The sequence below is a fragment of the Salarias fasciatus genome, chromosome 20, assembly GCF_902148845.1.
Source record: "Salarias fasciatus chromosome 20, fSalaFa1.1, whole genome shotgun sequence".
Taxonomy (NCBI): domain Eukaryota; kingdom Metazoa; phylum Chordata; class Actinopteri; order Blenniiformes; family Blenniidae; genus Salarias; species Salarias fasciatus.
The window spans coordinates 12,641,458-12,668,977 of record NC_043764.1 but is presented as its reverse complement, the minus strand read 5'-3'; the positions used below and the strand labels follow the sequence as shown (position 1 = coordinate 12,668,977).

Here is a 27,520-nt window from a genome sequence, read left to right as displayed (position 1 = left end):
TAATGTTCATGGTTATTATTTATTGCTTCTTTGAGGATACAAAAATAGCATGGACGGAGATTTTTTTTAAAAGAGGCACAAAGACTCAAAATGTAACATATACATGACAACTATCAACACAGAAAAATAAAAATAAAATAAGACAGTATTAATGACCTAAGATTCCTTAACAGTTTGCAAAAAATGGTAATATAACAAAAACACGAACAAGAATATAAACTGACAAAGGGTAAGTGTACGATAGTTTCCTTAAAAAAAGAAGCACTGAAACAGATTAAGGATAAAATAATGACTTTAAAATTGTGTATTTTACAAGAAAAACGGCGTACGACGAAAAAACAAACTGCTCGTACTTTAAAAACTTTGACATTTTGTGATATTCATACAAAGAATGGGCGGGTTCAGTTAATACAGTTTACATTCAAGAAGGGCAAATGTACTTCTGCTGTACTGGCTCAAAAAAATAAAAAAATCAAATACAAAATATAAGATGTTTTACAAATTTTTATTTCCTGGCACTTCATTTTTTTTTTTTTTTTATTGCAGATCAATTCACTCATCATTTTATGAAAATATAGTGCTTTTCTCACCAAAGCGAGCCTTAATAGTATATCACTGTGTACTACTATTGTGCTTACATTATGATGGCAGCTACAGAAAACAGAAAATATGCTCTTAATTTCTGCAAGCGTGAAGATTTCTGCAAAGGCAGCCTTTGGTAAGTTGATTGTCATCACGTGCAGATCTTCAAAAATGCAGCCGCACACAACAGTGCACACAGTTAAAGCTTCGGTAATCTAGATTCAAGACTTTAGAAGTTATATCAATCCATGTAAATTAAAAAAAAAAGACAGATTTGATTTACAAAGGTAAAAAAGACCATCTTTAAATCAAAATTCTCACACTTCAGCTCCCAGGAGTCAGACTTCAAATACATTTTTAAAATCCCAGGGTGCAAAAAAAAAAGTTTGTGTAATTTGTGATATGTAAATAAAATCAAGATTAGAAAATCCTAGACTCATAGAGCATAAACAACATGTCAGGCTGCTTTATTTTTCAATGAAAACAAAAAAAAAAAATTGGCTCATTTGAAAACACATTTATTATGTTACATATCATCCCAACTTTTTTGGAAAGGCATCGTCACTGCAACGTTGAGATGAAAAAGTTCAACTTGTGCAGAAATCACTTGGGAAATGTACAATAGTGCTTTCAATGTAACATCACAGACCTCTGTGAAGGCTTTCTGGCACCTGACTATATGTTTGAGAATATATATTTATATGAAATGATACATTATTCACATGAATTCAACGTCATATAAAAAGTAATAATGTTGACCTCCCGAGTTGTTGAACACAGTGCATACTAGGAGGCGGCACAACAGTTTATTTGGATATGCTTAAGGCAGCGCGTGCTTCACTTCGGTCAAAACAAAGGCCGTTTGCTGTGAGATGATTGACAAAAACATTCTGAGTATAACGTGAGTTTCACAGAAAGTCCGTATCTCACTGGGCTGCAACACGTTTCCAAAATATCTCACTCAATAGAGTTCTGAGAATTGTGGGAAGAAAAAAAAAAACGCAGCTGCTGCTGATGTTGTTCAGTTTAGTACATTCACACTACATGCCAAATTCCAGGTGAATTTTGAGCAAAAATGTTGTCAACTTTTGTGAAACGTGAAATCAAGTGAGTGCTGTGCATCTGTCTTGTTGTGAGTCTATTGTGAATGTCGTGCAGGAATTGTGAGCACATCAAGTGGACGCCGTGCGAAGGTTGTGTGAGTGTCCGGCTCATGTTCTGAGAGTATCTCGTGTTTGTTTTGTGAATGCTGTGTGAATAATAGGCAAATGTCATGTGAGCGTCCACTGAGTTTCATGCAAACGTCGAGCGACTGTTGAGCATGATTGAAAATGGTGAAAAACTGTCGCTAATTTTCCTATTTTCTCACATCTTTGTCTCTTCCGTGTTGCAGCCCAGTGAGATAAGTGTTTCAACCTGTTTCTGTTTACACCCCTGCTATGAAAGGCCGTCCACTGTCATCAGAGAAACAGGTGTGAATTCACTGCCTGGCTAATTGAGTTGTTCCTTTTTACAATTTCCTGTTTGATTCTTTCTTTTATAATATAATAACAGAGATAAGGCACATCTGCCCGTTTCTGAGGCTTCACTCGTGGTTAAGCGGGCATTGGCGGCAGACGGGTCGAATGAGTCCTTCTGTTTGCCGAAAGTTTATTGCAGGAAAGCATCCAAAGCAAACACGGGATCCAGGAGCCGATCGTTCAATGAGGAAGAGGAGTTCTGATTATCGATGGAAATGAGTCACCTCACCGGCAGGTTGAAGACTGTGAGTGTGTGTGTGTGTGTGTGTGTGTGTGCTGTCGTTTCCTCCTCTATGTCTGCCCTCTGGCCTGAACGCCCGTCAGATCCTTCCTGATGATTTCGTTCACTGTGAAGCAAATAAAAACACAGATTTCAGACATTGAGAGGATCAAATGATTTCACATCTCTCAGACAACATACAGACGGACTGAACTCCTGAAATACAGTTTGAAACGCTGCTCAGCTGACATTACTGCACAAACTGCATTGATGTTCGGTGACCTCTAGAGGTAGAAATCAGTAGCTGGTGTTGCTCAGCTGATGAGGAGTGTGTGTGTGCACACACAGATCAACAGGAGGAGGAAGGGAGCGTGAAATGGAAACTTTCATCAAGTCATACTTCTAAAAATAGGAGCACAAAGTGTGGGGGGAACGCAAACCGTGCCCTGAAAATAAAATCAAAGGCTGGATTTAATTTTCTGCCCACGTCAACCTGGAGGTGCAAAACACGATCAACCTTCAACACGAAGCCGACGCAGTCATGAGCTTTCACAAAACAAACCAAAACAACGGATTACTGTGTTTTCTGTCTGGATCCAATCAATATTCACATATTCTGAGGAGCCATGCTCACGATGGTTAAATAACCAAATCAAGCTCAACTTCTGTATTTTCTGACAGATGGTGTTTTGAAATCTTGATGGTTTTGTGAATAAAGGAACAGAGCTCCAAAATTCCCAAATGCTCAGTGGTTTTTAGTCTATTATTTCTTTTTTTTTTTTCACGTCGTTCATGGTTTATTATCTGCTGAGCTGCCACAAATGAGATGACTGGAAGAAATCAGATAACTGAAATAATCCAATTTGGCATGTTTAGATGCAGAAATGCGATAATGGAAAAAAAAAGCCTTGTCCGGATGTTTCAGTCCATCATAGGATTTCGTTTGGAGTACGTAAGACTCAACCTCCTCCAGCTATTTTCAAAACATCTGGTCTCGTCTTGTTGAACATCCTGGTTTTCATTCCACTTAATATAATATCTGCCTCCTCTTTACTCTCCAAGTGGCTCTTTGTCCACTTTTTGCTGCTTCAAACCACATTCTGTCTTCTGACTTCTCCAAAAGTCGAGTCATGATCTGATTTTTAATCTGAATGTAAACAAGATCAGTCTCTCTATCTTCACCTCCACCTCTGATGGTAGCAAATGAGCTCTTCATTCGTAAGAATTATGCTCTTTTGCTGCCACTCTGTACTGGCAGGTTTTGTTTCACTCAGCCACGACTCGCAGGATCACTTTCGTTGAACCAGATCCTTCTCGCTTCCTGTAATATTGTGTTTGAATACACCGAGCACCACTACAGAAGTCTGGCCTGACAGGAGTGAGCCTGCCAGTCTGCCGAGTCACTTACATTATAATATCTTGCGTATATTTTAATGTACAAAACACTGAAACATTTCTCTTTGAAAGCATCATGTTTCACCCCAGACTGCAATACATCAGTCCCTCGTAAAAACTCACAGTAAAACTCTAACAGTTTACTGCAGCAGGATGAAGTCCTCGGGGTTTTGCTGTTGCTTCTTTTCACGCTGCACATTTCTCTCTCTCTTTTTTTTTTTAATGCGACGCGGCGTAACGTGGGAAAGTAGAGCCGTGACGAGTGACCACCTGCGTCTCCGCCGTAGTGCCACTGTGTTCTGTCTCAGGTACAAACCCAAAGGAATGACCCGCATGCATCTCCCAACGCATGCAGAGCTCCAGTCTGAGACGCTACTGTACTGTCTGTGTGTGTGTGTGTGTGGTGTGTGTGTGTGTGTGTGTGTGTGTGTGTGTGTGTGTGTGTGTGTGTGTGTGTGTGTGTGTGTGTGTGTGTGTGTGTGTGTGTGTGTGTGTGTGTGTGTGTGTGTGTGTGTGTGTGTGTACTTTGAGACATTATAGGCTGGTGCCACTGCTTCCACTGCGCCTGGGGGAACTCATTAGGCCCGATGAGTAATATAAGTATTTCAAAGTGGGCCAATACAGCTTTTTCCCCGCAACCAATCCATTACAGAGAGCGCAGTGTCTGTGATCTCGGTCACCATGGCAACGGGCTATACTTTGTTCCTGAAGTGCCGAGATAAGAATATGAGCTTTAGTGTTTTTCTAAGCCGTCTATATTTAAGCTAATGCTGCAGTTTCAAATAAATACATCTCTTATCAGTTATAAGGACTTACATAGTATTTGTGCATTAATATAGATATAGAACTTACAGATCATGAATGCTTCATCCCCAATATGTAGTTTATCACTTTAGTGTATAATTATATGCATACTGTGTATTTTATCATACTTAATGTTAGATGTTAATTTGTTATCTTAAGTCCTGAACTTTAAACTCGAGCTGCGGCGGTTTAATTTTAGAGGCGCTTGAACTTTGTGTGTGCTCTATCTGGGCCTTGATTCACACAGTGGTAAGGTGAGGGGTGCAGCTATTAAAAGCCACAGAGACTCTAAATCCAATCAGACACCATCAAACCCACATGTCTGCGCAGATGGCATACTGTGAGGGAAAGAACACACAGCGCCACAAAACCAGCTGAAAAAAGAAAAAATTGTTGCAAGGTGGTGGCTTTCTTTTTTTTTTTCTTTCTTTTTTTTTTTAATAAATTTCAATTCTGGCTTGAGTCCAGCTGCGAGCTGGAACTAAGATCCTAGAAATCAGTTTGGACTGGAATACAAAATATTATCCCAAGTCAAAAAGATTAAATACACAGATTTACTTCACTGTTTGCAATCTAATTAAGCGATCGGATGAAAAATGGTCTTCAATCCAACAAGCTGATCTCTGTTTGGCTCTGTCCATCTGATTATTCACAGATGTGAAAGCAGCAGCTCAACACTGAGCACAGTTTATAGCCGGGGCAGAACATGAGAGCTCCCAAACTGCGGGAGCGGCCGGCCCGGGCGCTGCGCTGTCGTCACAACATCAGCGTCCCTGTTTATTTTAGCGTGTTTAGGAATTCCCTCTGACACCCAATGCCTTAAAGAGACTTTCATCTCCCCCAGCGGTGCCACAGGATTTTTTTTTCCTGAGGATAAAACCGACTCAGAGCAGCAGCAGGAGCGCCGCAGAGGGCCGGCATACAGTGGGAGCTTTACTGATCCTGATGAAGGGTTGGCACGGAGCGGCTTTCTGAGGGAGGCGCGGGGAACACTCGGCCTAGTTTGTTCAATAGGTGAGTGTGTGGATGCCGAGCGCCGCTGTACCAACGAGCCACGGTGTTTACTAACTGGAGAGAGAGAGAGAGGGAGAGAGACGCTGCCGTACAGTAGCTGACTCAGTTGCTGCACATGCCTGCCGTGAGCTGGAATGTGTGCATTTGTGCGCCTGCGGGTATTTGCATGTACACACAATGCGTGTGATTGTGTTTAGGAGTGTGTTCGTGTCTCGCAATACGGCTGGATCAATTTAGGTGAAGCTCGTGTGATGAGAGCACAAAGCTGCAAAGAAGAAGAAACAAGAGAGAGAACAGACAAAAGAAGCCAAGATAACTTAAACTTTTTTTTTTACTTTTTACTACAGTTGGCAAATAGGATGCAGTAAATGCAGAGAAATACTTTTCCAAAGGGGATTCAGTCAAATTTGATTAAATACTTATGTACATAAAGACATCGGTAAAAGCAGTAAAAGCAATACGACTGGACTTCTTTGCTTCTTCACTACAGTAAAAATGGGAAAATGAAAGATCTGAGATGGAGTCAAAAAGTATTTAATGCCGATTTACAATACGATTTTAAAGGCATCGTTAGCCTTTCTCTGGAGAAGGCGCACGCACACATGCAGACAGGCACTCTCACTGTTTTACAGTTTAATATTCTCAGGAGGAGAATGTGCACATGTCTGTCCTCAAAATCTATTCATTAGTGTTCTTTCATTCAGTAAATGATCCTCTTCAATTCCTTGGTTTTAAAGTGAGGCTTCAGCAGCCACATTTTAACAAAGCCTCCAGTTATCAAACTTTTACGACAGTGGGTGAGTGTAAACTTTATCACAAATATTTTAGGAAATCAGCCTTATCATCTGACATGTGTCACATTTTTGTTGGTATTTTTAAAATGGAATAGAATAGAATAATCTTATTGTTCATAATCTAACTCAGACATGAGGAATTGAAAACGCTGCCCTGAATGGTTCAAAGAACCAGAACAAGACAAATCCATCACCATCACCACCAGGTTTTAGACTGATGTTTTGACAATAATGGACAGACGAAGATAAAACTCGTGTCACATGCAGTTTGACTTTGGTTCACGCTGTGGTTTCTTTATGCCACTGTCTCGTAAGCTGCATTTACAGGATCTTTTTTTTCTCCACAGTGAGAAACGAAAAATCAAGCGAGTGGTCAAACGGACATGCCGCGTGCGCTCCGCGCCGCCGTGTATTTGACGAAGCCTTTCAAATGGGATGGAAGTGAGCTGAGACTAATGCGTGTCCACCAGGCCGCTGCTGTGTGCTTTATCTTTCCCGCTCTGATCCCGACCTGCTGGAACAAATTCACCTGCTCCACTGCCTCCGGGCTTTATTCCACACCCTCTAAACCCGCCAGTTCCAGCCCTTGTATATGAGGCATGCAGAGAGCTACACCACACATGCTTCACCCTTTGTGGTCTAAATGTTAAGGCGTGCTCCGACAGGCATCGTTTTCTTCATCTGAGGAGATGTAATGAATGTAAATAAATACAAGCAAGAACGAGACGACCGACAGTGGGAGGCATGGGAACATGTAGGAGTGCTTGACACACAAAGCCTGTGTGTGGGAGCAGTTTTGGTACCAACTTTCACTTAACACTTGTCACAAAAGTTGAGAGTCCCCAGAGACGTGACAGTTATCAACCGCAACCCTGTGATGCTGCCAGGATGTGGCATCACCTTCTTTTCTTCTTAAGAATAACTACAAACAGCGACACACGTCCTGATGAGTAATGTTGACGGTCTCACTTGGATCACAGATATGTTCAGTCGTCCCGACTCAAACGACTGTTCTGCGGTTTGCATCACGCTCGAGCACCTTTCAGTCAGGCAGGGATTTTTTTTTTTGTCTTGTCTCACTTGTTTTTTCAACCCCCTCTAAATGTGTTCGGTATTGGGAAGTCCCTTCTTTTTTCACATTAAAGCAGCAAAGGGGATGTGAGTAGGCAGATTATCACTTGTTGGCAGCAGCGACACTAGGTTTACATTAACCAACAAACGCTTTTGACGCATTATAAATAAAGGTGTTACATTCAGTGGCACACAATTATCATCATTTAATCGTTGAACACAGCTAAACGATTCAACGTCATTTTGTGTATTATCTTCATACATGGTTGCTGAAACACACACCGGCCCACCACTAGTCGGCGCTGCAGAGCCAACTGCAGTTTCAAACAAGGTGTGAATTTTCAGAGATCTTCTCACAAAACCAGAACTTTCAGAGCCTTTCGGTACGAGCAACACTCAGGCTAACTTAACATTAAAAATGTCAGAAAGGTTTTCCATTCAGATGACAACGTTTTGCATTTTCACTGTAGCAGTCAAAAGGCCCATCAGCAGAAAGTCTCCGGCACTGTTTATTGTTAATCTATTCGCAGCACATGTATAGAAAAGCTATTTACCAAAACTGTTATGCGCATCTGTGCATCATCCTGCATATTTCAGAGGAGTTGAGATTTCGATATGTACACAGAGATGAAGATCACGGCCTCATCAAAACTTTGCATTCTGCAAGTCATTTTCGGAAATTTACTATTTTCACTTGAAAACGCTGCTGACCATGACAGTAAACTTGCAAAAGAAGTTCAAAAGTACCTCAGTTGAAGGCTTCAGGAAGTTAATTGGATATGACAAGCTCTCAGACACGATGCTAAAGTCTGACCGCTAAGTATTTTCCTTTTTTTTAGATTAGTATTCTGGTGCAGTTTCTTTCTGGATTAAAAGATTAAAAGTAAATCAAAAGCACATTAGGGGGAAAAAGACGGTCTGTCATCACCTTTTGATTCTGGGAGGATCAAAGAAGGCCTCGGTTTGACTGTTTCTCTAAGTCCTTGTTAATTCAGCGGGTCACAGCCCTGTTGCTGTTTACTGGGGAGGGAAACCCTGCTAGTTCAATCCAAAAAACATAAATTCCATTGCTGGCCTTTTTTTCTTCGTTTCATTTTTTCCATTGAACCACACACACACACACACACACAAACACACACGCACATATGCACACAGCTCCTTTCCTTTTCCTGCACACCACCCTCCACCCTCTGCTATCTTACAGGGATCAGGCTGGATTTCTGGAGGACAGCAGCTGCAAATAGGAATTTCTTGTGCCAGATTGGCAGAATGTCGTGGTCGGAAAAAAAGCTAATCCTCTGGTGGGCTCCCCCACAGAATCGAGGGGCATGAGGCCAAGGAGAAGTCCCGGCCAACTATAACAAACAAAGAGGCTTTCCCCAGTTCTCCCAGGCAGCACGTTCCAGTGTTTGACAATGGTTGCCACAGAAGTTGTTTTTCACTTCATAACAGTGTCAACATGTCCAGGCGGTCAGGAGAGTGACACTTTTTTCTCCCTCTCACTCTGGCTTTAATACATGGGGGGGGCATGGCAGCAATAAAACTGGTTTTTAATCTCACATAGTTAATAAAAAGGATAATTTTATTGTGAAAACATTGCAAGGAGAAGGAGTTCAATGAAATACCGACATTAAAATCAGTCAAAGGTCATTTATAATATAGAAAATGTTTACCACTTCATTATAGTTACTAGCTACTCAGTAAGTTACTTATTAAATAAACTCTTGAATTATCTGTCTGCTGTGTCCTTCAATTAGCTGTGACATTAACCTCTTGTGGGTTTAGCTGAGGTTACATCGAAGGATTGTGTTGATTCATGATTAATGATGAACTACTCCAATAAAGAGTCATTCAATTAAATTATCGATTCTGTGTGCAGAACGGATAGAGAGACAGCAGCTCTACAGCTCGACATCTGCTTCCATGCTCAACAAACCTAACAAACTGAAAGAAACTGCAGCAATTGTAGCTTCTCCACTAATTCTATAATCACAAAGAAGGAGCCAGACAAATCTTTACAAAGATAAGTTAATATCTGAAATGAAAATAGATTGTTTCAGGTTTAATGAAGTGCAACTCATCCCATAAGCAAGAGATTACTATAATATTTGGAGTCTGAGCAAAAGCTAACGTTAGCTTAGTGAGTGCGACAGAGAGACAGCAGCTCTGCAACTCTTTTAATGTACACCCAAGCGCACAAGCTCAAAGAAACTTCAGTAATCTGTGAGCTGCAATAGCCGATCCATTACGAGAGCATTACTGAGAACAGCAGTAGTTTGACAAGAACTCATTACTTTCCTACATTTTATCACCAACACCGATGGTGTTGTTACTCTCTAAATGGGGTAAAACTCATCAAAGTTCCACAGAATCCACAATTTTGGAATTTTGACTTTGACTCCAAATGTAACATTTTCCGCTGTATTCGGTCAATCAGAGATGTTCAAAACATCAGTGTATTCACTGTGCTGTATGATAAGTATATCATATATATAAAATATAAGACAGAGGAAAAACAATAAAAGCATAAAGCCTATACAAGAAAGGAACATCCCAATAAAACCATTTGCATGAGTAAAGATCTCTGTAGAGACCTCTACAATTCTTCCAGCTTCTACTGAACACTACTGTACTACTACATCACGTTTCACTTGCAGAAAAAAATAACCCACATTATGCTGTCACTTCCACTAGATTTATGTGCACAGGGCAAGTTTTTTTTTTCCTATTTTCACATTGTCAAGATAAATGTTTCAATCTGGTTTACCGACTTGGAGGAAAAGCTGCTCTGCCAACGAGCAAATGGGCGAAACACAGCTGCGTTTATGCGATTACGAGAAATGTAAAAGGAAAGTGTCATGCACTGTCGCCGGTTGATCTTAATGCTGACTATCGTCTCACTTTGTTGAAGAAATGTGAAGAAACGTTAAAGGGTGAAACACAGTGCAGTTTGCAGAACCTTTAACTCTAAAACAAGCGAGAGCCACAACCCCGTGCCCGCTGCTGGATGTGGCCTGACATTAATTCTGTCGGAGGGTAATAGGGTTGACAAGCATAAGTATAAACATATGACTCACGATCCTTGTTATTTCCACCTTGAATGGAACTTAACTACACCTCCTGGCAAGGATTGTTTGAACAGTGCGAGTTCGTCCTGTTGGCTTTGTCCAGGAGGATACTATAGCACATAGATTGGATCAAGATATGTGAGAAAAAAAAGGAGATGGCGCAGATACTGTAAATATCCTTGAATTGTTCTGTGGAAAAGACGTATCTCTGTTTGGAAGTCTTATCTATTTCTTTCACAAAAGGGAACCCAGTGTATCCATCACTTCGCCTGCCTGCTTTCTTTTTCCACATCAATACACTTCACAGATAAAGACTCACACTGAGAGTGACACAGCCAGCTCTCCCACACACACATACACACACACGGAGTAGAAAAGCATTAACTTACACTCACCATCATCTAGGTAGGCCTGGTCCAGGTTCTCCTCTTTGACGGTGACTCGCCTGGGCCCGTCCCCCGAGGCCTCCATCTGGCCCGAACCGGGCGGGGCGCGACCTTTCTGCTGCCCCTTCTGCACGTACGGCTGCTGCTGGATCACAGTGGGATAGTGCTGCTGCGGGTGGCTCACCGCGATGGGAGCCTGCGGGGGGGTGGGCGAATGGGCGGCCGCCGCCTGCGGGGAGTAGCTGTCGCAGTAGATGACCTGCTGGCTGTCCGGCTGCGACGCGGCGAGGGCTTGGGGGTCTCCTGCCCGGACCAGGTGGTGGTTGGTGGGGGAGAACTGGATGATGGAGGGGTGCGGGCCGGCGCCGACGGGACCCATGGGCTGAGCGGGGGACCCCGTGTGGACCAGCACGGACCGGTGGGGGTCGGGAACCATCGCTCCGGTCTGCCAGAGGCCGGGGCCGGCGAAGCCTTTCCCCGCACGCGAGTAGACGATGGCCGGACTCTGCTGCTGGAAACGTGTGTCCTGGTTGGGCAGGCTGGAGCTGAGACGCTGGCAGGACGCCATGCCGGGGGCCAGGCCGTTGTCTGGGTGGAGGGTGCCGCGTGGGGTATGGTAGTAGGAATGAGGGGACAAACCCAAGATCTGAGGCATGGCGAAGCCCATGTGCTCCGCTTCATACTCATCCAGAGGCTCCGTCTTTATGGAAGAAGCTGCAATGACGAAGTAAATGATAAATGGAAAGCAACTTCAGAAAATGTTTTTAAAATCCTATCTTCAGAGGGCAGTCATGTTTGGCTGGAATCAGAGTTATTCTCCTTCACGGATCAAATCATGAAAGAGATTTACTAGAGAGTGAAAATGACACTGTTTAATGTATTGAACAATATACACTACTGTGGAAAGGTCTGAAAAAGGCTGATGATTCCAAACGTAAAGTTAATTTCATTTACAGTAGTGTTTTGCTTTAAACAAACTCTGCCAAAAGCTGTACAGTTCTGTACATACATTACAAAATCAACATTTTTATTTGGTATGGTAGTGTGGCTTGACATCTCCATACCTCCATTTCCTGAAAATGAACAAATAAAAGTTATAGCTGAAGTATGTAAAGCATTTGTAATCCTAATTCAACCCCATTATTCCAAGCTATTTTTTGAAGAGTGATGTTACAATAATGTTCTTAAGTTCAGTAAAAGATCCATTCAAATCTAATTTCTCTGAAATTGGTTTATTTGCTAATAATATGAAGCTTAAGCAGTCAAACTTGGACAAAGTTGTTTTTAGCAAATGTTCCTAAAACCAGGAAGGAAACACTGGAGGAAGAGAAAGACTAAGACAAATCTACTCAACTAAAATAAAGTACTTTGGTAAATACTCAGCAATTTTGTTTTTCTTCCGAATTTCAGTTGTGTCTCTGGGATCCTGTTACAAATGGAAAGACGATTGTTTTTTTAACAGCTGAGTGAAAGCAGACCCAGCCTGATCCGTGTCCTTACATGCCAGGGGTGTGTAGGTGAAGTGCTGAGGCTGGCTGCGCTTCCTCTTGCCATTGATGACGTAGAAGTTCACTTTCACCGAGTGGCAGACGGACGTGTCTCTGTAGGACGGCACCTCCACGAACAGCATGCTCTGGAAGGCAGAGCTGCGTTATGTACTGAGGCCGCAGTGTGTTTGCTGTGTTCCACAGGTCTGGTGAGGAGTATTTAAAGAACGTTGTGACTGTAATACGTACGGGCTGACTCTTATCTTTGTCCACCGTCGCTTCCATTTCCCAGATCTGCTGCCCGTCTAGAAAGCAGCGAAAAAAGAGAAGTGAAAAAGCGTGAACCCTCGACACTGTAGTGGTTAAATCTGCAAAGTAAGCGAGGCTGATCGTTTCAAGATGCACTCAGCGGGGCTCAACCTGCACATTTGGAAAATGGTGAATGCAAACCATGAGAGAAATTGCCTGTTCTTTTTGTTTGCTCAGAGTCTGACCACCCTGGATCATTTCTGAGCTCAGCTGCTGTAGGTTCACATTTCTGGGACACCCCTTAATGCAGCATGTCTCTTTACTCTCTATACATCAAATATTGAAGAATTTCCACCCAGGTTTTTGGCATATTTATAGACTGCTACACCATATAATGTAATACTCAAAACAATGGAGCGTAAATGTCTTTGAAGACACACACTGGTTGTGTGTTAAAAAGCAGACATAATGACATTTGCATTAGTAAGAAGAAATGTGGATGTTATGAAAGGTTATGAAAGTTGATCAGGGTAGAGATGAAGATATCCAGCGTGCTGAGGAGAGATAGTTAATATAATGGACAAAGGGTGATGGAGATGGAGCTAACAGACCGGAAGAGAAGATATCCTCAGAGAAGACTGGATGGACAGTGAAAGAGGACACGGAGAGAAGCAGGGGGAAGGGCGAAATCAGGGCATAGAATCCACTCTGGAGATCCCCTTACTAAATTACAGGTGGTGTTCCTCAAGGTTTCGTATTGGGCCCACTTCATTTCAACATCCACGTGCAGCCACTGGCTCAGATTTCAGATAAGGCAATGTGTGAATGCACTCAACAGTTACTCAAACCTAATGTTCTTACCTTCACCAGTCAACAACATATTGATTATTTGCTGTCATTGATCACAGTTGTTTCCTAAACCCTTCTTTTTAACAAAAACCTAACTTTAAACAAGTTCTGGTTTTGGTGGTGGCGACCCTCTATTATTAAAACTAATTTTCAAAATATTTCGATTCTTTGACCTGAGTTTTTTACACTGCTCAGAAGTTATGCAACTAGTTTGTGACACACCGGGTGAATTTTGTCTTCATCATTTTGTTGAAGTCCTAATACATGATCATAAATCGTAATTTCTCTGTTTTCAGAGTTTTCAGTCTTCATATTGAAATCATCTGGGGTAAAAGTGAGGGGAAGTATGCAGGCAAGTTCCCATCAGTGACATTTTCAGGGATGTAAGTGTCAAAAAACAGTTTTTCAACTGTCACCTCTGTTTTCTCATTTGAGACTCTTACTCATTTTCTTATATTTTATTTGAATGCACGAATTTGCAATTGTTCCATTATAAATTAAACGAAACTTAACTTTTAATGCTTCTCCTTCTTTGTACACTTGAAGCACCTCACATACACAAAGGCAGCGAGTTACAGTAGACCGCGTGTGTGTAGATCCTTTCTGAAACCACTTCCTCTTTCACTACAGAGAAGAAAAAACTAAAGTTACAGGCCACCCGTAGGTTCACCTCAGATACCATACAGTCGTTCATTGATCGCACAGACAGAGCTGTCTGCTCTCCGGTGCTGACGGAGCTAAAGCAGATGGCGGGAGCGCAGCATCAGCTGGGACGTGATGAGAAGTGCAGGTTTTCAGCGCTGCTCCGTGTTACATCACACTTCATGGTCCGGAGCTGTTGCTTAGGTGCAAAAGTTGAAAAACAAAAATGCGGACTGTCGATGCAAACTCCACATGCCCCGACACATGACGGGACATGTGCCGCTCTGTTTGAGTGTTACTGGAGGTGGGAAACCCTCTGTCAGATTGAAAACACATGGCTGGAATGAGTCAGCAGGAAGAAAGGGGGATTCCACACACGCTGCCAGCTTTTCTTTTTCTTCTTAATTTTAATTTATGATCAACTTTCTCCACTTCAACTGCACAAACGTGATGGCTGCCCCTTTCTTGGCAGCTGCGTTTGTTTGCGTTTGTTGCAATTCTACACTAAGGGATACCCCCGTCTTGTTTTCCCTCTGCAGATAATTGCGTGTGGAGGCGGAAAAATAAGGAGGCGAAGGGGAGCTGGACGAGGGAGCATCTTGGCTCGGCCGGGGAAGCTTTCCTTCCCTCCTCGCAGCTCTCCTCCATCCAAAGCTCAAGAGTCAGGGGAGATCCAGCCAGAGGCAGCTGTCTCTCATTCAGAGGGATTTCACAGCCTCGCTGGTCCAGAACTTTGTGTCATGCAGAAACTCTCCAAAACAACGGCAACCCCTCTTTGCGAGATTTCTTTTTCCGTCTCTGTCTCACTATCCATTACTGCGGTGTGTCGTAACACAGCGGCAGGGAACCCCACATATAAAAAAAGAAAGGGGCCTCCAGGTCCAACTTTTACTTGAGGTAGGCTGTGTGCCTGTATTAAAAAAAAAAAAAAAAAAAAAAAAAGCAAGGAACTCCACACTCTGCAGTGGAGCCAGTGAGTCACAATATCGGACAAAGTACAAGTATTTATCCTCAACCAACAACCCCAGTGAACCTTTGAGCAGCAGCGACAGGCAAACGGGTGAGAAATGCACAGAACCGAGCTCACATCAGATTTACTCTTGTTTGGTCCAAATTACACTACTTCAAGTAAAAACGTTACATTTTCAACGCATTTTGGCACAAACTTATGTTTCCCTCAAACAGGCTTCCAGACTACATCTTTTTTTCAAACATCTCCATCTTAAGAGGTGAAACATAGTATATTTCTGCTTTATTTTGCGTACAAACATCAGATCCTGAAAGGATCGCAATGATGAAGTAAGACAGTCTATACGAGGTTGAATGTTTACATCGTACTGTTTTTTTTTTTTGCGCAGATGTGACTGCAATACATCAACGCACCACCTAGTGGCCAGGCATGCCAACTACAGCATTTTCACAGTCGCCGCCTGCACTTGACTGAACAGAAAACAGGACGACCAAACAGTTTCTCGCCGATAACCTTCGTATAAACAAAGCTTTATAGAGTGTTCCATTTGTTTGTTGGAACTCAGAATTGTTTGTTGCTTTCAGACAACTTTCAGACTGTGTCTTAAATCAGGACCTGGATCGTTTGAACAACTGAATGAAATGTCTCGCAAGCTCTGTCTGGGTATAAATAAGAAAGACAGCTCTCTTGGACATGTGCACAGCATTTCCTAACTTGAAATGTTCTGCTGGATTTTTCCAAGAAAGTGATTTCATTCTGAGACAACTGGAATGCCGCACTAAATCAGGTGGGTGACATAACACAGAGACAAGCAGACAGACAGCGGGCTGAAGAGAGAGAGTGAGGATTGGATTCAAATCATCTCAGTTACTTAATAACTCATAAAAAAGGAAAGTGGAAAATGTATTTTATAATAATATGAGAACGCAGACGAACACAGTTTTGTTCCATTTAGATGACTCTTAGGGAGACAAACTGTAATATTGATAAATGCAGAAAAAACAAACTTCCAGGCAACACCTCATCACATAACAAAGGGTCCATTTGAGTGATGGGACATGAATGAAAACAGTGAAAGGAAAAGGGCAAAAGGAAGTGAGACACAGTGTTATCCTTTGGCTCATGCAAATAGCTGATCTATCTACACGACAAGAGGGGATGAAAAGCAGGTCCAGCAGCGATGCACAGATGAGTAATGACTCAATAGGGAGAACAGGCAAAGTAACTGTGTGGTTAAAACTGTATCCTATCAGAGCTCACAGATCATAAAGGTTTTACAGATTCAGACAATCCCGAAAACGACAAATTCCTCTTCTGTGAGAGATGGGAAAGTCACTCACCCTGGGTTTTCTCCATAAAGATGACTTTGGAGTCGGAGCTGAAGTTCTGCCCGGTCAGGATCATCTGCTGGCCACCCAGAACCGAGCAGCTGTCCATGTCCTGCTTCTCCACCATGGGAAGCTCATGGGCTGAGCGCTGGGCTGCAGAGACACACAGAGGGGTGGTGTGCTACGTTTTACTGTCTGGAAGCAGGGGTCACTTCATCCACAGTGTCAATATGCTATTGTTCTCTCTTTTATGTCAGTGTCAAATAAAATTTATGGACTGTTGGTTGAAAAAGACAAGAAAGACTTTCCAGTGTCAGGAATAACACTTCAGAAAGTTATAATCACTGTTTCATACATGCAAAAGGTCAGTAAAAATTAATGTAATTCAAGTTTTAGCGTGCTTCTTGTATGAGAAAAAGTTTGGACGGCTGCAGAGCTGCTGTCTTTCTCTACCGTGCTCAATTCCAATCGCAACGTCACTCAAAGCAGCATTGCATTTCATGAGCCAACTGATGATATAAACCACAAATAATGCTATCTATCGATGAATCAATTACCAAAATCATCCAAAATTAGACTGAGAAAACCTGTAACCACTGAGTCTGGAAATGACAGAAACGTGGGACTCATTACCAAGAAGTGACAGTGCTTTATAATAAAGAAACGACAGTGAGTCATTCAGTCATCACAACAGTTGTTTTCGATTTTGATAAGTGACATCTAAATAGGTCAAATCACAACTCATCAGAGGCATGAAGAGAAGCAGCGCTCATCTATACTGCTGCATACAGGAAGGAGACAAATGACAGGAACACCTTTGTTTGTCCCACGGCTTTGACATTTTGACACATCAGTCACACATATTGCGTTTCTCTTTTTTTTCTAGATTTCTTTGTTGTGGCACTCAATGTTATCACATTTTATTTTGTGCATGTGTGTTCAGGACTCAATCCACTCGCTCCACAACGAGCAAACAAACAGGACAACAATTTAGATGGATGGATGAACAGCACAAAGAGAAAAACTGCAAGTCAAAGTCGATCTCAACAGACACCAAAATATCTGAGAATATGGTCAGATATTATCAGATACAATCGCAGTGTGTTACCCCGGCAGCACTGCAGTATGCCACACGCTGATCGAATGTTTCATAAAGGCTCTTTTTATTTGAGTTTTGATTACACCGGGTGTTTTAAAAACACTGTGTACACATGCGCCGATGTAGCCAAACACAGACGTTACCACTGTGCACGTACAAACAGGTACAGAGACACTGAAACGTGCAGCGCCCACCTACTGGAGGGAAGCCCCGGCTGCATAAAGACTTCTTTATTCACAGCGGTCTGGACTATCAGCCGAGCTCCAAACTCATTAAAATGTGGATTCCTTTTTCATGGCATTTATTTTGTATGAAGTTTTGAGAACTGTTAAATTCAGGGCAATGGGGAATACATAAAACCCACATTGTTTGAATTTTGGACATTTTTTTTTTTAAAGATGTGTTGAAATAGCACCAAAAATCAGGTCGTGAAAGGATCTTGTGTGCAGCTGCTTACAGCACTCGATGGGATGCGAGGCCGCCTGGAGCGAGACGTGCTGTCCTCCGGGCTGTGGTATGTGCACGCGGAACACAAGGCGAACTCGGGTGTTCTTCCGGCCGACGTCCGTCTCGCCTTTTCTGAGCTCGATATCGGCATTCCTCAGCTTCAGGATCCCAGCACAGTCGATTCTGGGAGGAGAAGATAAAATGTAAGCAAACCTGGAAGATCATGGAAGATGCTTGGATTACTATTATGCTGGGAGGCATTTCTCCAGTTGGACCCCTAATGACTTTTATGTGTGAACTTTATCATAACATTCCCTGTGTTGTTCCACTTATGGGGCCGTTTAAACTTTTCTGAGTCTCTGCTGTCACTCCATGTTACCTATCTATATGTTCAATTGATCACCCAACTTCTCTGACACCTTCATTTAGTGCTTGGGGGTTCAGTGCTCTCTTCAATCACTTTAAGCAAAGCAAAAGAGTATGAAAACGATGCTGTTTCCAGCCGATCATTCATGTAAACTGGGCCTAAAACCCACAAAACTCTCATTTGATTCAATCTGATTTGTGTTTGTATTCTAAGTTGAGCCTCAAAATAACATAAACTGAAAGCTGAATGGATTTGTGTGAGCATGCAACTAGTCCACTTTGAAACATTCCAGTAAATCAGTCTCTACGTTGATAAAGCCGAACAGAAGATGGATGGATTTGTGTCCAACTATTGACAGTTATTGATTTTAATGGTAACCAGTTAATGTCCTGACTGATGACTTCAGGCATGTCTTGAGTATATTCAGACATTTTCTTGTGATGAAAGTAATCAAAAGCACTTCGCCAACAGACTGCACTGCTCTTCTTACATTGCTTTCATGTTGTTCTTTGGCTCCAGGGGGATCTCCAGGACTTTGGTGCCATTGATCATCTTCTCGTAGCTGGTGGTGGTGACCGTCTTGCCAGTGATGCGGTGGACTTGGTAGAAAGCGTGAGGCTTGAGGATGCGCTCGTCCGCAGTGCCAATGAAAATCTGCAGGCCAAGTGGCTCTTTGCCTCGGTAGCCATGTAACTGCAAACACAAGCAATAAAAAAAAAAAAGAGAAAAACCTCCAGTCATGACTTTTTTCCTTTTCAGTGAAACTTCCGGTAAGAAGCGATTAAACAGAGATACAAGCACGGAGGAAACACTGCAGTCATGTGACACTGCCCCTCTAGTTCTAACTCTGCATTTCCAGATGTTCCCTCCAGAGGTCAATCAGTGTCAGAACCACGTGCGCCAGCATGAGCCTTCCCTCTGCAGCCTTGAACGGGAGCCAGCAGAGAGCTTGAATCCTGCAGCCTTGCGCTTGTTCTTTCCAGACTGAAGCTATAAAATGGGAATCCTGAGATGTTCGGCACAAGACGTCACTTAATGTCCTGCTGTAGAAATCTAAAGTGGGTTCATGAGCGAAGCTGTGTAGCGCAAGAGCGAGGAGATGCTGCATTGAACCTGTGACTCCCTCTTAAGGAAACCTGCAAAAACCACAAAAGTGTCAAGTTGCATCTAAATGCAGTTTTTGTGCAGACGATGTGGCGCATAACCTTTATCACAGAACAGAACCACGAACCGGATTCTCAGTAAAGGAACAAACCTGACAGGTAACTTCGCATGTCAGTGCCAAGCTGAAACTGTTTGGTTTCTCTGTTTTTATTGAGAAATTATGAAAGCCACGGGTCTGATTTTCTGTAACACGAAGACTTCTCAGACTTGCTCTCGGTCCCCAGAGTAGAAGTGAAAATGCAGAGGCGACTTTCATCCACCAAATATAAGGAGCCAGCTGAGAAACTGCAGGTCTGCTCAAAGTCTGAGTTCTTTCAGGGCAAATTTGAAGGTTTTCCCTCTTCATTTTGGCGTGCAGCATATAAAGTTAATAGATTCAAGACAAGATAACTCAATTTGTGGAGAATATTTCAGAAACTCCATTTGAAGTGCTTGACAGCAACATAAACATAATACAGAGGAGAATTAAAACAATAAAAGACAAAAAAAATTATAATTAAAAACACAAAATATTCAAACAACATCAATAAATACAAGACAAGATTTAAAAATTAAGTGAGAGCTGTTTTCAAGTATTTGGAGCTAAAATGTTTCATTTAGGAAAATATTTAGGAAAAGAAAACATGTTAACAGAAGCGAAGTAAAGTTCAGTGAAGCTAATCGACATTAACAACTTAAAAAAGTAAAGAAAACTAAAATTGAAAAACATGAAGGTAAGTTAAAAAAACATTGATCAAAGTAAAAAAAAAAAGTTAATAAAACATTAAGTGCAGGCAACCTAAGTTTCCGATTTTCCCCTGAGAAAGTTGAAGTCAATTCAAATCAAGAAAGAAAAGGTTAATTAAGACCAGAAACATTAGTTAAAGTAAAGAAACAATAAATAAGATACGAAATATTAACTATATTAGGCTTAGAAGGCTAAAAAAATCTGAACAGAAAAAACTAAAGCCTGAAGAAACAATAATAAGTTTAACAAATGCAATGAACGTGATCTTTAATCCAACAACGGGGAAAATCCAGTCGTCACAGCACCACTAATGTGTGGAAGTTGTGTCAGACCTGAAAGCCTGGAGCTGTCTATCAAAGCTCCCGCTCTACATGTTTTCAGTGATCGCCAGCGCCAATGATGAAAGGGTTAATCGTGAGCGTCTGGTTGCTGAAGTGAGCTCGACTCGCTTTGCCTCATTCCTGTTATCGCAGGCCCGATAACATCAGCTTGTTGTGACAGTCAGACTTTGCAGCAGCAGCTGCCGAGTGTGAGCAGAAACTATGGCAACATGAGTGAGCCCCCCCCCCCCCCCTCCACATCCAAGGCAGGTGACACACACACACACACACACAAACAAACATACATACACACACACACAAACTCACACAGGGTGACACAGAGGAAGCTGACAGCAAACACTGAGCGAGCCATGAGAGCGGCCGGCCGGTTGTCATGGCGCAGGCAGGAGCAGTGAGTCATGACAGAGAGCGGCGTAGGAAAAGTAAAGTGGAGGGTGCAGGAGAGAAGGACGGAGGGAAAAAGACGGGAGCGGACGAGGAGCAGAGCAGAGGAAAGAGGAGGTGAGGGAGTGCAGCCGTGGCCAGCCAGGCCTGACCATCAGATCAGGCAGAGCTGACCTCAGGGTGAGGCGGCGTGGCCAGAAAACGGAAAAGCAGCAGAGGGAAGCTTTATTTCCAGAGTCTCTGCAGTCACCAACAAAAAACAGCGTTGAGCCGTTGCCACGGCGACGTTCAGAGACGGAAGTTAAAACGGTCTTTGGACATCAGCTGACTTCAATATTTGAATTCCACGTTAGAGGAGTGAGAGAAGTTGTGAGCGCAGTTATTTTAACCACAGATGCTATTTTAACAAGGCCGACTGCTTCAGCATTGTAAGTCAGCTTCCTAATACCAGACCCACACAGCCAGCATGTAGTAGGAAGTCAGCATAACCTCAGATCCGTCCGTGTGGTTAAAACGCAGCGCACATATGCATATTGTTTCCCGACACGAGTCCATGAGTCCAGCTTTTAAAAGCTGTCCTGAGACTGCAGAGATCAGAGGTGGACCATTGGATTCTTTTTTTTTTTCCAGAGGGCTGCAAAGCAAACTGGATTCAACTCAGGATTTCTACATTTCTTTGTCTGAATGTTGCATGATTTTGATAAGTTGCTGTGTTCTTGTATTTTCAGCAATCTGTTCTCCAACAAACGAAGAATCTGACTAATCAGTAATTCAACCATTTTACTACATGCTGTTCAGCCAGTTCATAGGGCACGCTTTCTGATGCTTGTTTAAAGGGTGTGGCTGGAAAAGAATTTCAAGAACAGTCCTAAAGTCCACTTCTGAGAGTCCAGGTGGAGTTCGCAAACTTGTTTTTCCTCTTAAGTCTAATTTCACCCAAATTCTTCTAATTAGTGAAATACTCTGTCTGCAAAGAGTCAGGCATGTTTTGCAGATCCATCCACAGATGGTGTGTGGCTGCCATGCAATGGGCTTGCAAAAGTCTTTAAGTCTTTCCAAAATACATGTTGTTACATTATTCAAACTCTATTAAGGTAATTTTATCAACATAAATTTTCCGCAGCCTGGGCATGATTGACTGTTTCTGTCAGGAAAAAGCTGCATTAAGAGATAACAGAGCGCAGTAAAGTACAGACACCTGACGAAATCTACTTATTAAGCTACAAATACTTTATTTTCCACCTCAGACTAGAGGCTTTTTTTCATTTCATCTAGCAAACATTTGGATGAATGATAAATGAGAGATAGAGCCAGTGTTTCTATTTGAAACACTAGATTGAAGCCTTCCGTGCTTGAATTCTGTCATTCACTCTCCTATTGTTTGTCTTTCGCTTCTAAAGTGTGAAGATCGAACAGAATAGCCCTAAACTGAAGCTATCTATGAGTTTCAGCTGGACTGGCTGCCGCAGTTTGTTTGAGAAAGTGAGAAACAGGAACCGCGGCAGAGCGCTCCGAGAGACAGAAGCAGGGTGATTTTCATGCCGCCTGCCCTGGGCAACAACAACACCACCGCAGAGCGCATAATGAGTAGGAAATACCATTACATGCAGGCCTCCCATCAGGCCTGCCTGAGGCTCGCGCAGCAGACTCAGCCTTAGATTTATGATCGTCTGTGAGGGATAAACCGCTACCTGCACCACTGGATGCCCCCCCGTGGGGGCCTTGACGGCTCCTCGGCTGCCCTCCGTCTCATAGTGAGCCCTGTGATGCGGTTTGGGCTGAACCTCGATGCGGAGCTCGTACTGGTCGGCGCGACAAGGGACCGGCCACTCCAGCGGGGGGAGAGACGCCACGGGGATGCTTCAGGACAGGAAAAGACACGGACATGAGTGAAAACATTTCAAAGTTAGGATGGAGGCAGTCATGGACGACGAGGGTCTGCGAGGCTTTGCTTTTCCTGCAGACTCACCTGCAGATGCTGGAAACCAGAGGTTTGGGCCAGATCGGAGGGATGACGAAGAAAGGCTCTGCGGCGGGTTTGGCCTTCAGGTCCTGCTCACAGGACACCAGGTAGTTCCCGTCGGCGTGGTTCTCTGGGTACAGAGTGTAGACCTGGTTGGACGTCTTGACTATTTTGGTGGGCACCAGGCCCGGCTGGCCCACCGCGCCAAAGCCGTTCATGCCGTCGGGGAGGCCGGCGTGCGGATAGTGGGCGCCTATGCTGTGATTTTCGTGGGCGCCGTTGGGGGAGGGGCTGCGGGAGCGGTGCCCCGGGAGCAGCCCCGGATTCCGGTACATGTCGTAGGTGCGCTTCCCCTGCGGGGAGGCGGAGCGGGAGCCGGGCCTGGGGGAGGGCGAGCGGGGTCCCAGGCAGCCGTCCTCGCCTAGGCTGGTGCGCGGGGAGGTGCCCGGGGAGGTGCGCGGCGAGCCAGTGTGGATGCCCTGCAGGCGGGGGCACAGGTCTCCGGCGTTCTGGCCGCTGCTGGGCGACACGCAGGGGGACGCCCAGGGGGAGTAGTTCTCCGAGTGCCAGCTGGTGGAGGAGTTGCTGCTGGCGGGGCTCAGGCACTGCGGCTCGCGGTAGGCCAGGCCGTCGTGGCCCGGCACGGTGAGGGTGGGCCGCGGGCTGATGTTCAGGTGCTGGCTCTGCAGGGAGTCCCGGACGTGGCTGTAGTGCTCGCGGGAGGGGGTGATCTCGATGCGGGGGCTCAGGGCCAGGCCCGCGGGCCGGGAACCATCCACGTAATTCCGGGCCTCCGGATTCTCATATCCGGACAGAACCTCGGCGGTGTGCTCGCTGTAGGGGGGACTGCAGGACTTGATGCCGTACGGCGAGGCCTCCTCCAGAGGGAAGGCCTGCTCCGACTCAGGACTGAGGACTTTGTGAGGCGCAAGGCTGGGGTCATCTGTAGAAAGGAAGAGGTCACAAGTTACAACACAAAACATACTACACTGTTCAGCTGCTACTATGTTCATGATGATTCTCTTTTCATCTTCATTTGGTAACTTCTACATTTATCTCAGTTTCTTCCCAACTTATGTCCAATTCATCTGGTCACATTCAGGGGATTTTATTTCACATTACTGCAGTCTATCATCGGACAGCAGGTGCAGAGGATGCCGCCATATTTTAGAGAAATAATATTTTTATATTTAAATGTGACACGTGGTGTTTATTGATAATGTCTTGAGTGACTCACAAAAACAGTCACTTGGAGGCAAAAATATAAAAAAAAAAAAAAGAAAAAAAAAAGCATCTCTCCTTTAAAGTGTCCATGTTTGAGCTGGAAGAGAATAAGTCATCGAAACATATTGTCTCACGTGGCTACATGTCAGAATTGTAAACATTACTTCCCGGTTTTCCGTTTGAACTCGCATGGATAAACTTTACAGTCTGATCTAAGCCGTGAAGGATGGAGTTAACGCGTGTTTCCAAACCTTGATCTGCGCCCGCAAAGTCACTGCCCGGCGGCTCATATTCAAACAAGTACTCAAACTCCAAATCCTCATCGGGGCAGTTGACTTGACTGAGCTCTTCCTCCAAGTCTTTCTCGTCGTAAAAGGAGGTCATCTGTCTTAATTTTTCCCTGCGGGACTCCTCTGGGTCGGGGCGAAGCGACGGAGACGCGGCTGTGCGGACTTTGCGGCGCTGGTGTGGATTTGGAGAACCTGCTGGTGCATCGGGGGGGTGGGGGTGGTGGTGGTGGTGGTGGGGGAGCTGCAGGAGGCGAGACGCGCACGTTTCCTGTTTGCAGCTCGCCGCGGTTATTTTCAGACGAAGGCGGGTCTATTTACACCCTGAATGCGGAGTTTTTCGGGTTCAACGCCGCGCTGCGTTCACGCCCCCCCTCCCTCCTGCGCCGGTGCGTCAAACAGCCCAAAAAAAAAAAAAAGAAAAAAAAAGAAAAGAAAAGGCGAAGGCGCAGGAGGGATGCGTTAAGTTGCGGCCGATCAAACGGGGCAGTGTTGTGACAGCGCGCAGCCTGGTGCTGCCCCCGGGTGTCTGACAGGTTGTAGTGACACAGCGGGGTGCTGTCTGCCGACAGGAACAGCTGTCCAGTAAACCCGGGCTGGAGCGACATGACATCCTTTTAGGTTTGCGCGTAAAGCGTGGACGGAAACACTTATTTCATCTATTTCATGACGTTGTTACGCAGTCTTTTATTTTAGATTGACCGTTTTGGAGACCCGGTTTTACTTGTTGATTTATTTGACTGTCAGTGAAAAGGCACGGCTTCTCCGGAGGGGTATCCCCAGTTTTACGCACGACGCACGACACGGACCGGGGCGTTCCCAGCACTTTACATCCACTTCCCCACTTCTGTCAGCCATAACACTCCGCACTCAACTTCAATTTTGTTTATTTATACTCGTTGATGGTCCAGATACAAATCACAACTTCATAGCAGGAATGGCGATGAGGTTTTTTTTTAATCGTTCAGAGTCCCATTTCGGATAAGATTAACCTCTCCTTTGCATTTTTCTCTACAAATATTCTGAAAATAATTCTTTGCATGTTTTGATCATTTTTTTTTACAGGAGCATCCAACTCGTGGAACTTGAACAGATAAAAAATTCTTAATCGTGGCATCACCTGAATTTCACATAAAGCTTGACAGAGTAACAGCCGTTTTTCTTTCTCCACATTTCGTCAGCCGATCAACTCAGAAAAAGTCTCAAATCATTGATATAATGCTTCGGTTTTTGCTGCCTAACATCTCGATGTCTCCCTGTGATCTGACGGCACGCGTCGCGCACTGACCCACAGAAGCGCAGCGTGTTTCTACCCAAACATCAACAAGACCCCCGAATCGATCCCCAGAGTCAGACAACCGATTCATGACATGAGATCATAACAGTCAATAAACATCCCTGCGTAATGCTACTCTATCTATTAAAAGTCAAATGGGTTGATTACCAGATAATCACAACACTTCAGCACTACCTTGATCCATCGACCTCATGGTGTGGTACTGTGCCAGCCTCCAAGTCTCCCTGAACATCTGGAGAAGAGAGGTGAAGAAATAAACACAAAAGAAAAAGTTGTAAAAAAAAAAATAAAAATAAAAATTAAGCTCCTCTAACAACCATAGCAGAGGGGGGAAAAAGATCTTCAGTTAAAATGCTGAAAGCGTAGAAACGTTTAAAAAAAATGTATGTGATCGCGTTCAGAAAGTTGAAGCTCCGACACGGCAGCTGCGCGCAAAAATCTGTGTTCACAAAACATGCAGCCGCATCAGCTCCAGCAGCGGGTCTGGTATGAAGTCCCTCTTCCTCGAGCTCTATAAGGATTACTTGAGTATCAAGAGCGGCTTCCTTCCCCGCTCTGGGTGTTTATAATGGTCCAATGCTGTAAAATAACGGGATTCCCTCAGTGTTTCCTCCTGTTTGTGCGCCTTTGCCATGGAAACCTGGAGCGGGTCCATGTCGGAGACTCAGGGCTTTCCTGCAAAGCCCCACACTCAGGAATCCATGACGTCTCCGGCTCCTGCGCCAAGGCATTTCTGCGGCTTCTCTCAGACAGTAGCACACAAGAACTTCATTGTGGGGATGAAGAAATTACTGTAGGACACTGTAGGAGAGAGAGGGATGGAGCGCAGGGTGGAAAAAAAGGAGAGGAGCAGCTCTGAAGTTTGATACACTACATGAAATTTACTTAACACACTTTCGAGAGGCTTCTGTCAAACACTGAGATTTGGAAATGTGCAGGATGGCGGGTTTCTAAAAATTTATTCCTTTGGAGTAAATTTAACCACACTGGCTAAATTTAAACACGGAATATAAAGAATTCCTTTGTTTCCATTGTGGGAAGAAGTTACCGTTCATTTCCATTTCGTAATGGAAATCTGCAGCATCTTCTGCTGCTTGGACGGAAAAAAAAGGAGCTGAACAAGGCCAATACATAGTCTGACCCCATGCAGAAAGACACATTCTCAGATGCAATTATATAACTAAACCCATAGAGACCTCAGGACCGCCTCCTGAAAGGAAAATTCAGGACAACCTGGCCTGCTGCGTTACAAAATACACATTTCTGACATTTCTGGAAAAAAAACCCCACTCTATATTAAATTAAAGATTTGAAAAGTTGCAATACGATATGAGTTCAAGTCCAATCAGGACTTTTTTTTTATGGTTTTGTTTGAAGCTTTGTGTTTGGGGACTTTCAGGGTCAGCATGTGAGGGAAAAACAGAACAAACGTGTTTGGGATCATATGAAAATGTACTTTAAGATTTCAATGCTCACTGACTTTTTGGGGGATTTATAGGAAGTTGAGTCACTCACTGCACTGCAGTACAGTGCAGTGGTTCGCACTCACACTGCGTCAGGAGAGGGTCTACAGTTTGATTCCAGGCTGGAGTTTGCATGTTCTCCCTCCGTGGTTGTGAAGTTTCTCCACACTGATTCAGGCTTCCTCCCACACTTAATAAACATTTTCTGAAGTGCTTGAGAGTGTGTCTGTCAAACTATGACTTCTGAATTCAGCAATGTTGAATAAAAGATAAATGTATTCCGTCTCAGTAGTCAGTAAAATGTGATGGAGGCAGAAAATCTCAGTAAATCAAAAAACATACACATTAATAAGGAGACAGACATGAAATAATTTACTG

The 27,520-nt window shown here is 43.8% G+C and overlaps 1 protein-coding gene across 3 annotated transcripts; it reads right to left on the bottom strand.

The window, feature by feature from the left end:
• nfatc2a (nuclear factor of activated T cells 2a) lies at positions 1-25,916 on the bottom strand. 3 transcript variants are annotated; one of them, XM_030119376.1, is made up of 10 exons: positions 25,854-25,916; positions 22,878-23,814; positions 22,600-22,768; positions 18,783-18,985; positions 17,936-18,108; positions 16,392-16,532; positions 12,591-12,646; positions 12,355-12,487; positions 10,858-11,568; positions 1-2,449 (listed from the first exon to the last, which is right to left on the bottom strand). In XM_030119376.1, exons 1-10 carry the CDS (start codon positions 25,909-25,911, stop codon positions 2,394-2,396), a joined length of 2,637 nt encoding a protein of 878 aa, XP_029975236.1. In that variant the 5' UTR covers positions 25,912-25,916; the 3' UTR covers positions 1-2,393. The 3 variants fall into 3 exon arrangements, with proteins under 3 accessions (XP_029975236.1, XP_029975233.1, XP_029975234.1); XM_030119373.1 differs by lacking the exon at positions 25,854-25,916 and adding an exon at positions 24,347-24,755; XM_030119374.1 differs by lacking the exon at positions 25,854-25,916 and adding an exon at positions 24,347-24,755 and having other exon boundaries at positions 10,864-11,568.
• Between the last annotated feature and the right edge of the window lie 1,604 nt (positions 25,917-27,520).

Bases quoted from the DNA above. Each gene is read 5' to 3' on its own strand.
- nfatc2a (XM_030119373.1), bottom strand. From the start codon at position 24,479: ATGACCTCCTTTTACGACGAGAAAGACTTGGAGGAAGAGCTCAGTCAA. The intron at 22,769-22,877 runs GTGAGTCTGCAG...CCTGTCCTGAAG, and splicing joins CTGGTTTCCAGCATCTGCAG to CATCCCCGTGGCGTCTCTCC. The intron at 18,986-22,599 runs GTAGCGGTTTAT...TTGTGTTTGCAG, and splicing joins GGGGGCATCCAGTGGTGCAG to TTACATGGCTACCGAGGCAA.